The sequence below is a fragment of the Cryptomeria japonica genome, chromosome 7 (assembly GCF_030272615.1).
Source record: "Cryptomeria japonica chromosome 7, Sugi_1.0, whole genome shotgun sequence".
Taxonomy (NCBI): domain Eukaryota; kingdom Viridiplantae; phylum Streptophyta; class Pinopsida; order Cupressales; family Cupressaceae; genus Cryptomeria; species Cryptomeria japonica.
This window is the reverse complement of record NC_081411.1, coordinates 395,609,076-395,621,010: the sequence shown is the minus strand read 5'-3', so window position 1 is coordinate 395,621,010 and position 11,935 is coordinate 395,609,076. Positions and strand designations below refer to the sequence as shown.

General features: G+C 34.9%; 1 protein-coding gene across 2 annotated transcripts; it reads right to left on the bottom strand.

The window, feature by feature from the left end:
* Positions 1–6,537: 6,537 nt before the first annotated feature.
* Positions 6,538–10,269, bottom strand: LOC131033999 (pentatricopeptide repeat-containing protein At3g12770-like). 2 transcript variants are annotated; one of them, XM_057965320.2, is made up of 2 exons: positions 7,033–10,269; positions 6,538–6,745 (listed from the first exon to the last, which is right to left on the bottom strand). In XM_057965320.2, exon 1 carries the CDS (start codon positions 9,821–9,823, stop codon positions 7,076–7,078), a length of 2,748 nt encoding a protein of 915 aa, XP_057821303.2. In that variant the 5' UTR covers positions 9,824–10,269; the 3' UTR covers positions 6,538–6,745; positions 7,033–7,075. The 2 variants fall into 2 exon arrangements, with proteins under 2 accessions (XP_057821303.2, XP_057821304.2); XM_057965321.2 differs by having other exon boundaries at positions 6,538–9,789; positions 9,964–10,269.
* Between the last annotated feature and the right edge of the window lie 1,666 nt (positions 10,270–11,935).

Genomic DNA, 11,935 nt, shown 5'->3' with positions numbered 1-11,935 from the left:
GTTACAAGGTGTGCGCCCTTGGTCTCCTTGTGTTGTGTAGTGCAGTGCTTAGGTTTGTGACATGGCTTAACTGCCTCCTGTCGATTCTATAAGTCTAGTGGTTGTATCGAGCATTAACATGTCAATCTTTTGGTGCAACAACAACCGCACTTGTAACAAGAATAACCTTTACAAACAAGTCTTTCTTTATTCCTAACTTCACCTTTCTCATTCAATTTATTTCAAAAGACCCATTTAGTTCCAATCACATTTTTATCCTTAGGTCTGGGAACAAGAATCCATGTGTTATTTTTTTCAATCTAATTCAATTCTTTTTCCATTACTTTAACCCAATTTTCATATTTGCATGCTTCATTAATATCTTTAGGTTCAATCTTAGAAATAAAACAATATTGTTCAGCAATTTTTCTTCTAGTCATCACACCTTTATTCTTATCTCCTATGATCTGATTTTCTGAATGATTCAACCTTACATACCTGGGAATCTTAGGATTTTCTTGATTTTCAGCTTCTTGATCTTTTTCTTTTGCACTAGCACCGACTTATTCTTCCAGAGTGATTTGTACTGATTTCACCGTAGCAATCTGAACTTGATTCAAATTCTGAATTCGCTTCCCATTACCAGAGCTAACATTCTAATCATCTGAATCATATCTAGAGGATCTAGATTGATACTCACTACCTTCATCAACTTTCACATTAGAACTCTCAACTATCTTTCTCAATCTCTTGGTATAACACTGGTAGGTTTTTTATTTTAGTAGAATAACCAAGAAATATACCTTCATCACATCTAGCATCAAACTTCTCTAAATCTTCATCTCTTTTGATATAACATTTGCTTCCAAAAAAATTGAAATATCTAACTGCAGGAACATGACCAAACCATAACTCATAAGGACTCTTACCAGTATCACCTTTGATATGCACTCAATTAAGAGTGTATACAACAATACTCATAGCTTCTCTTCAGTACATATGCATAACATTTCCTTCAATCATCATTGTTCTAGAAGCTTCCTGAATAGTGCTAGTTTTCCTTTCCACCACTCCATTCTGCTGAGGAGTTCTAGGAGCAGATAACTGTCTCTTTATCGCATGCTCTTCATAGAATGCATTAAACTCGCCAAAAATAAATTCAGCACCTCTATCAAATCTCAAACACTTCAGCTTCAGACCTGTCTCAGTCTCAACCATAGCTTTAAAAATATTGAACTTCTCAAAGGCTTCAGACTTCTCCCTTAAGAAAGTAACCCACATCATCCTTGAATAGTCATCAATCAACAACATGAAATACCTATCTCCCTGCAAGCTTCTCACTCTAGAAGGACCACACAAATCAATATGCACAAGATCCAATAATCCATTAGAACAATATTGTTTGCTTTTAAAAGTAACTATTGTTTGTTTCCCTAACTGACATTCCTTGCATACCGGATTAGTAGGTTTTATCAATTTAGGAAGATCTCTCGTTGCTTAAGTAGAACTTATCTTAACCATGCAATCAAAATTCACATGACACGTCCTTCTATGCCATAACCAACTTTCATCAATCTGAGCAATCAAACAACTTTTAGCAATACTATTCAAATGAAAGATATTACCTTTATTCTTTGTCCCTGATGCAATCTCAATACCAGAGCAACATAAGATTCTACACTTGTCATTATTGAATTGCAAATCATAACCCTTGTCAACCATTTGTCCAACACTTACTCACTCAATTCAAAGGCAACAAGCTTGCTAACTAACATGTGTCTAGTCAAATTAGTCACAGTCTGAATCTCTTCAATAGCAACAGCTATATGCTTGTAGACAGGAGGCAAGGATCTCAATACTTTAGTAACAATCTCTGATTCTTCCTATACTCCACCGACACATCTGATGTTACACACAAACTCATTCACTTTCTGCATAAAAGAAGTAATGTTCTCATCCTCACTCATCTTCAACTTCTCATATTTACCCTTAAGACTCTACAACTTAGCAACCTTCACATTATTATCACCTTCATATAGAGTTTCCAACTTCTTCCAGATCTCATGAAAAGTCTACAAAGCTATCATATTTGTCATCTCAAAATTAGTTAGAGCACTCAGCAATGCTTCCTTAGCTCTAATATTATGTTCAACTTCCTTTATCTCATCCAGAGTCGAAGGACCATTATGAGGAACAATATATTTGTCTTTAGTAATCTTGGCTAATGCATCTCAAGTGACACTCCATCTGACTCTTCCAAAGAGAGTAATTAGCTCCATCAAATCTTGGACTATCCTTCTTATAAGTCGCCATCTCGGATCACCTGAAACTGTTAAACTCTTCTGAAGGAACCTTCTCTAATACCAATTGTTGGCAACAAGGCAAAAAACTGAGTGGGGGTGAATCAATTTTCTCAAAATCTTAGCTCAAACTCAATTTCAGATTTGATAATTAACAGTGAAAGCATAAATCGACAACAAATCACTAACACACATAACACCAAGATTTTTAACATGGAAAACCTGGTCAAGGCAAAAACCACGATGGAAACACACCCATAATGAGATGATACCCTATTAGGAGTAAATGAAATATTACAATGGGAATACACATGCATTCAAGAACACTACCTAGAACTCACTGCTCAAAAACACATAACAAGAAGGGCCTCAACCCTGTGGAAGACTCGCTGTCTTACAAACACATTCGGATTACATCCACAAGGTCATGAACTGATAAAATAACATCTCTTCATCCCTGGTTACAGTTCCAATTAAGCGCAAAACACTTAATATGTTATCTCGCACTTCTTCACACTTTTGCTCTGCTACCGAATGATTAACACATTATGCGCACACAGATACCTCTCTCACATGAGTATTAAATCAATTTATACATATCATCAACCTATCTTTCAAGGTTGGCTCAACACACATCACAAATTACAAAAATATAACCATACATGTCACAATAATACATGTGGACCAAAACAATATTGGCTAAGACATAGTATGGACCTAAATCAACATCTCGAATATGAAACATCTCCAAGACTTATGCCTTGATCATTCACAACACGATACAATCATCATGTCAGCCAAGAACATGAAGAACACCACTGAATCGAAGAAAATCATCAATAACGTGCACAACGATCAATGTGGACCACCAACACAAATAGAGCACAATCTAGAACCATCCACAAGCATCATGAATTACCACAGAAACATCCGCACCAACTCAAAATACAATAATCATCATCATCACTATACCGGATCTCAAGAACACTAACATAACTAACTGCAAACTGAAAGATTCACTTGCAAACCTCCAAATCACAAACCACCTGAATTGAGGACACATATGAACGTCTCAAACACATCACACACATCTGCAACTCAAGATATTACAACGCGAAGCAATGCAAACCAAAATCCAGAATACTGAACAACTGAAAAACCAACCACAATATCGTATTTCATAACTCTATCAAATCTTCATACGAACCACTAAAACTTGTATTGAATCAACTAGAGATACTTATCTCAAAACCCTTTAATCTGCAACAACTCATCTACAACATTCTAGCCAAACCAACTCACTTAATTTGACTACAACATTGGAACACACAGAGGAATATGTTGACATCAATGACAACACATCACTCAACCAATCCAAACACACATTGTACATTATCTTCAACAATCATCTAACAAGTGTTAGAGGGAATTTGATGTTTTTGATTGTACCAAAACTTTGACAACTAAATTGAGAAATATGTTTTATGTCTGACAATTTTTTTTTTAAACCAACCAACCAACCCTAACTTATTTTTTTTAAGCTTTCCAAAAATGTATATTTTTCTAAAAATTCCAAAAATTGTAGCCTATAAAGAAAATAATTTTTTTGACAAAACTTTACCATTAAAGTAAAGAACCTATCTTATTTCTAATAGTAAAATACAAAGAAATGACATAATCTATTTTTTTATAAGCTTTACAAAAAAATCATTTTTATTAAAAATCCATAAATTGTCCTAGAGAACAAATTAATGAAAAACATAAAATATCAATATATTTTTTTTAAACTTACCTTTCAAGTATAAATTTTATTTTTAGAGCTTACTTAATATATACCTCAAAACCAGAAAAAACAAACCTAAATTTGTATTGGTTTGGAAGTTATGGTGGAAACAAAAATATCACCCTAAATAGTAGCTTTGATACTACTTGTTATGATATGTCTTGAAAATATTTGTTAAAATCAGAAATATAGCATACCACTTTGAGAGGGTGACCAATAATTAGATTATGCTATATAAATTGAATATTTGAAGATACTTATGGGAGAAAGTTCTCATCCTTATTTATAGGCTTAACTATGTAGGGGCATACCCCTTCATCATAATTAAGAAGGATAATATATTGACTAATATTTAAATTAGGGTTAATTATGTCACAAGTTCTTAAACTTATTATACCTAAGAATACGTAATATATACTTAGGCAAATATCATGTTAGATCATAACAAGAGTGAAAAAACTTACTAAAAAGCCAAATGAGAAATTTTAAGTTGAGACAAAGTTCGAACTTGCATGAAGAGCCACTACTTCCTTGGCTTTCAGTGAGGACCATGAGGAATTTATACAAAAATGACCTATGGATCCAAAAAAAAATTCAAATTTCTAGTGCATCACATGGATGTTTGCATGTTGCACTTTCATCTAGGAAAATTTAGAATCAAAAATCTTAGATCACCACAAAAATTCAAGAAATATAGAATGCAAGTGCTAACATTTTGTATTTAAGATATTGTATATAAAATTATTGAAATGAGCATATGATAAATAGTTTAAAATTGCAAGGATGTGTAATTTTAGACACTACATTTTATCTCCACTCTAAAAGCCATATGATTTGCAAACTAAATATGCATGCTAAAGTAGATGCTAAAATTATAAAATCTTACCCAAGGATATTATAGAGGATGTAAAATATTCAAATGAGGTGGATATGATGCCCAAAACAAAGATCAACAATACAATTAAAATATTTTACACTGAGGCATGAACATATGCAAACAAAACATTCACAAAATAAACATGTAAGCTGAAATATATACCAACTAGTAAACATACTATTATAATGTGGGTAAATGGGATCCACTAGTCTAATTATGTTAACTAGAAATCAAACTCATTTACCACAACTATACATTTAAAAATAGTTAATAGACCCAACTTCAGACTTATTAGGTGAGGTAGGCACTATGATTTTGATTATTCTTTTTCTTAATATTTTGGGATTTGATTAGAGGATGTGAGAACTAGGTCTAATGATGTAAATTTGAGAGAAATAGCATAAACAATAAGCTTCATATCTAATATGCAGACTCTGAGTACACATCTAGAAATGGGAATTAGAAAGGAACTTATGTCTGCAATTTGAGCCTGAAAATGTTGGACCATGTCAACAAGCGTCAATTTCCTCAAGGTGTTAGATGCAGATATTGATAACAGATACTGATAACAGATTTTGAATTAGGATCTTGGTTATAATATTCTCCTTAAAATTTTGTTGGAAAAGTGTTAGACATTAGACTTTGAGTACACATCTAGAAATGGCAATTAGAAAGGAACTTATGTTTGCAATTTGAGCCTGAAAATGTTGGACCATGCCAATAGGCGTCAATTTCCTCAAGGTGTTAGATGCAGATATTGATAACAGATTTTGAATTAGGATCTTGTTTATAATATTCTCCTAAATTTTTGTTGGAAAAGTGTTAGACATTATTCAACGATTGTCATTGTCCAAGGTTTTATGCTTCTTCAAAATGAGAATAATCTTTGAATAAAACCCACAAATGTTGAATCCACAATATTATACCTCAAGATTGATGTTGCTGATGATGATGCAATAATCTTTGAATAAAACCCACAAATGTTGATGCAAAAAATGACATGACAAGGCATAAAAACTCAATAATGAAAACACACTTGCATGAAGATTACTACAACTTGGTACTCCATAATACTTAGATTTGAAGAATTTCGTTCATAATACTTGCTCTAGGATGTACTTGAATAGTTATGGATGTTTGAGAATGTGTATATACGAAAATGAATTAGGAAAGATGCTCTTATATAGGGTTCCCAAGTTTTTTCATAAAGTAAATCAACCTCTAATAGTCATATTAATATATCAGGACCAGGAATCAACTGGTAAGAACCAATACACTAACATATTCCAAATTGGGCCTAATTTGGAGGTGTGTGCATGCGTGTGTGCCTTGTCTCTAACATCAATCTATAAACGTCATTATATAAGTTCCATACATACGTGCTAATTACAATATAAAACAATAGTGACTTTTACTTATTCATATATAAATTATAATAGTTTACTTATAATTAATATCAAATGAATCGTTCTCAAATCAAATTAAAGAATATTTGTGAATTCACAAACCTATTAATTATCTCACCAAACAAAGAGATGTTAAGAAAAATTAGAAATATCTAACCATAATGAGACAAAATCTACATGCACTTCTATAAATTTAGATATAGAATATAAATGTATAATTTAATCTCAAATGATCGACCTGATGTTGACAAAATATAATACAATCAATCTAATAAAAAACTATACAAAAATCTCCTATTTTCTGCTGGTAAAAATCTTCTTTCCATTTACTTTAAGTGTTCTCACCTTTTGTCTTTGCTCCATTCTCCACCTCCTCATTTTTCATAGATACGTAAGTTTCCTGAAAACAATTCAATGAAACATCCATGTTATCATAAAATATATCTTCGCTAAATACCTCAACAGTATATAAATGCAGCACCGATCTGCATTACATTCTATGCATCTAATTTTACGAAGCCAACAGCATGATCTAACTCTAAATTACTAAACATTCAAAACAAAAGAAAACCAAACAAAGAAGTTTCTGGAAACTGAAATTAAAACTTGTCCCTTGATTATTACTGCAGATCTGACATGGTGCACATTATAACAGTACGAGCCAATTTTTCAGATTGCTTCATTTACCATCATCAATAATCTCCAATTTTTCAGATTGCTTCATTTACCATTACCAATAATCTCCGCAAGAACAATGTCCTTGTTTAAAATGATGGAAACGGTTGGCATCTCTTACAACAATTTCTCTTGCGACAATCTTGGATATAAATTTCGTTGCAGTGTGGCAGTTAGCACATACTCGAAGGTTCTTAACAACTCTAATGGTCGTTCCACGAGGCGTGTTCAACAAACCAAATGCAATTGCTAACTTTTCACTATGGTGACAGAGAAATAATTCTTTTTCCTCCTTTTCCACATCATTAAGCGAAAGTCTTGAATCTGCAATATACCCCGCTGCCTTCATCTCCCAAGCTAATTTCTCCAACTTTGCATAGATCTCCTGTGTCTGTGGGTGTGATCTATCTCCTACACAAAAAGCATGCACCATTTTATGGTCTTCAATCCAACTACATCCAGGGATCTTTTTAATTCCTCTATCTTTCATCAATCTCCTTACCATTTGTACCTCACTCCACATACCCACTTCTGCATAGATGTTTGAGAGAAGAACATAAGTACCAGCATTTTTAGGATCCAAATCAAACAGCAGTGTTGCTGTAAATACTCCTAAACCTATATTCATATGTGACCTACAGGCACCAAGAAAACACATCCACACAACCACCGCAGGTTTAATTGGCATCTTAATGATAAAGTTTAGGGTGTCCTCCAGATAGCCAGCTCGGGCAAGAAGATCAACCATGCACACATAATGATCAATTGTAGGTGTAATGCAATATGGATTACTTATCTGATTAAAGTGTGTACAGCCCTCATCCACTAAACCTGCATGGCTGCATGCATATAGAACACAAGCAAAGCTTACAATGTCAGGGTCTGTTCCAGAGTGCTTCATTAATTCAAAGATTTTGAGAGCGTTCTTGCAAAATCCATTTTGTGCATATCCTGCAATCATGGCATTCCACGAGATCACATTTCTTCGAGGCATTTTGTCAAACAGTTCACGTGCTTTGTCTATGCTTCCACATTTTGCATACATATCTACCAGGGCACTTGTAACTACAATATCGGACAAAAACCCGCCTTCCGTTATGCTTTGATGGATGTTCATACCCTGTTCTAAAGCTCCCATTTTGGCACAAGCTGGAAGGATGCTGGCAAAGGTTGTGGAATTTGGTTTTACAGCTGCGCATTGCATTTGCTTGAAAGTTTCTAAAGCCTTTTCAACAAATCCATTTTGTGCATATCCTACAATCATTGCAGTCCATGAAACCACATCTCTTTGAGGCATTTTGTCAAACAATTCACGTGCCTGGTCTATGCTTCCACATTTTGCATACATGTCTACCAGGGCACTTGCAACTACAACATCTGACAAAAACCCACTTTCAACTATAATTTGATGGACACCCATACCCTGTTCCAATGCTCCAATTTGACCAAGGGCAGGGAGTACGGTGGCAAAGGTTGTGGAGTCTGGCATCACACCAGCCAGTTGCATTTGCTTAATAGTTTTTAGGGCTTTTTCAACAAACCCATTTTGAACATATCCTGCAATCATGGCGGTCCATGAGATGACATCTCTTTGAGGTATCTTGTCAAACAATGTATGGCCTTTGTCCATGTTTCCACATTTTGCATACATATCCACCAGGGCACTTGCAACTACAATATCTGACAAAAATCCCCCTTCCATTATGATTCGATGGATGTCCATCCCCGGTTCCAAAGCTTCCATTTTGGCACAGGCGGGGAGGATGCTGGACAAGGTCGTGGAGTCTGTCTTTACACCTGCTAATTGCATTTGCTTGAAAGTTTCTAGTGCCTTTTCAAGATACCCATTTTGTGCATACCCTGCAATCACGGCATTCCATGAGATGACATCTCTTTGAGGCATTTTGTTAAACAATTCACGTGCCTTGTGCATATTTCCACATTTTGCATACATATCTACTAGAGCATTTCCAACTTTAATATCTGAAAATAATCCACTTACAATTAGGCTTTGATGGATGGCTCTACCCTCTTCTAAAGCTCCAATTTGAGCACATGCAGGGAGGATGCTGACAAAGGTTGTGGAGTCTGGCATTACACTCGCCATTTGCATTTGCTTAAAAGTTTCAAAGGCCTTTCCAAAAAACCCATGTTGTGCATATCCTGCAATCATGGCATTCCATGAGACGGTGTCCCTTTGAAGCATTTTGTCAAATAGTTCACGTGCCATGTGCATGCTTCCACATTTTACATACATATCAACCAGGGCAGTCGCAACTACCACATCTGACGAAAATCCTCTATCCTTTATGCTTTGATGGATGTCCATACCCTGTTCCAAATCTCCTACTTTGGCACAGGCTGGGAGTACGCTGGCAAATGTAAACTGATCGGGTTGGAGTCCTGTTCGTTGCATTTGGTGAAACAGTGTGACTGCTTCGTGAGGAAACCCATGTCTTCGGTATGCTGAAATAATAGTATTCCATGAGAATCCGTCTCCTCCTTTCATGTGGTCAAACACCTTACGGGCATCAACCAAACTTCCGCATTTGTCATACATGTTAATGAGCTTATTCTGAAAGCTTGTGCGTGTAGAAAATGCAAATCGCATGTGAGCGATGAAAGAGTGGACCTTTTTCCCTTGTGAAAGCGCCTTCTTGAGAATGCAGGTCTGCAATAGTTGAAGATATGTAGAGGAATCTCCAGGGGGGTTGTGTGTAGTAAGCAGGATGTGCAGAGCCTCCTTCAATTGACCCTCTCTACATAATGCTGTGAGATTCAGATGAGTGTATGGCAATGGCATTTTATTACTGTAAATGAAGCTTGGAAAATGTGCAGTGTTGTTCAAATTTTAAGGTAAACCATAATGAGCGAAGTTGAGAAAAAGAATACAGCATATTGACATATATAAAAATATAGATGTATAAAAAGAACATAGCTTACAGCAGATTAGCCGATTAACAGATACAAAGAGAGTATAGAAACGATTCAAGAATATTTTTAGCTGTGAGAGAAGGTGACTTATCTTCCTAGTTCTTGACAGCAGATGTCATCCTCTTAGTTTTTAAGAGTTTTCGTTTACCTCTGCAATAATTGCAGGTTTTTTGGGGTTTTTTATGTTCCTAGTTTTGTTGGATGAATTATTTGCTCTTTTAAATCTCTTCTAGACATAGCTTTTCAGGCAACGGTACCAAGATATCATCATCGTTTATACATTATAGACACATTTTAAATGATGTTTGGTGCATTGTAAGAACTGGATAGCCATTTCTGAATTTCAATTGTTGACGATAAGCCTATTGACATACATGTTTAAGGATAGGGTTTCTTTACAAAGAAATTATATAAATTTGTTTTAATTTTTTTTTTATAATGTGAGTCTTTTCATATTTTACTAGATAAGGTTTTATCAATTCTAGAATTTGTTAGTGTAAGTAAATGGTTAGAAATTTCTACTTTGATTGATTATTTTGTCAATTGTATTCTTTTGAAAACATATTTTGTGGGCTATTCAACTCTACTTAGGTCCAACTTAATGTCTTTTGAACCTTTCTAAGAGGTTTATCATTTTTTGCTTTGCAAAAGCTAATTATGTAGATATGTCATCCTCAAATATAGAGCTTGGTATGTCCAAAGCTCCCTATTGGTTTTTACGAACTTGGGACTTTATGGTCTTTAAGCAACAAGTCTTTATGGTCCCTATTTAGATTGAGTTGCTTGGTTAGCCTTGCCTTACAAGTCCTTCTTAAGTTGTATTATAGCCTCTCTAGATAATTTGATTTGTGTTGAGCTATACAAATTTTAGTTTGCTTATCCTAAAAATTGTGTCTATGATGAGGTCAACCTTTCAAACGAGCTTAAGGTTTCTATTGACTCTTGGATTGGTTAATTTGCATCATATCTAGAGAGTTCTTTACATTAATTTGTCAAATACTTGTTATAGATGTCAAATTTTTAATCACAAAGTGAAAGGTTTGTTGGCAACAACAATGAAGGAAAACTGGAGGGGTGAATCAGTTTTCATCGGATTGAACCAATTAAGCACAATCTCATATTTCAATCAACTACAACAAGAATAAAGATAAACACAATAACATCAACACACATAACACCAAGATTTTGACATGGAAAACCTCGTTAAGGGAAAAACCACGGTGGGAACCTACCCACAATAAGGTGATACTTTGCAGTAGTATGTGAAAATATTACAATGGGGAATGCACATGCATTCAAGCACACTGCCTAGAGCTCACTACTCAAAATATAATGACTCAGAAGGCTCCAACCCTCAGGGAAGGTTCACTACCCTACAATAATGATCGGACTACAATCCGGATTACATGAACTGCAAAAATAGCATCTGCTAATGCTTGATGACAGTTTTGGTTAAGCACATTTGTTTGCTCTGCATTAATCTATGCTCGATACATCATACCGAAGGATAGATTCACTTATGTGCACATACACTACTCTCTGATAATGCAGACAGCTCATCAAAACCTAAATTACATGAATGTGACACCTATTTATACAATTCATCAACCTTGACTACAAGGTCAGCCAAACCCTCAGTCCTTCATTACAAAATTACATCATACGATACATAAATCAACCACTGGACCAATACAATGCTATAGATGACATAGCATGGACCTAAATCAACTCTCCAAACACACATCACCATCAAAAATCTCGCTAAGATCAACCACAAAACATTATACCACCAAAAATACTGCATAACACAAAAAATATCACCGGATCAACAAAATCACCAATATTGCACACAATGATCAATGTGGACCAACAAAACAAATAGGACACAATTTGGAAACACCAACAAGCACATTAGAACCATCCGCAATAGATGCACCAACACCACTTAATCAAAACTTCATTGAACAACACGCTAACTCTC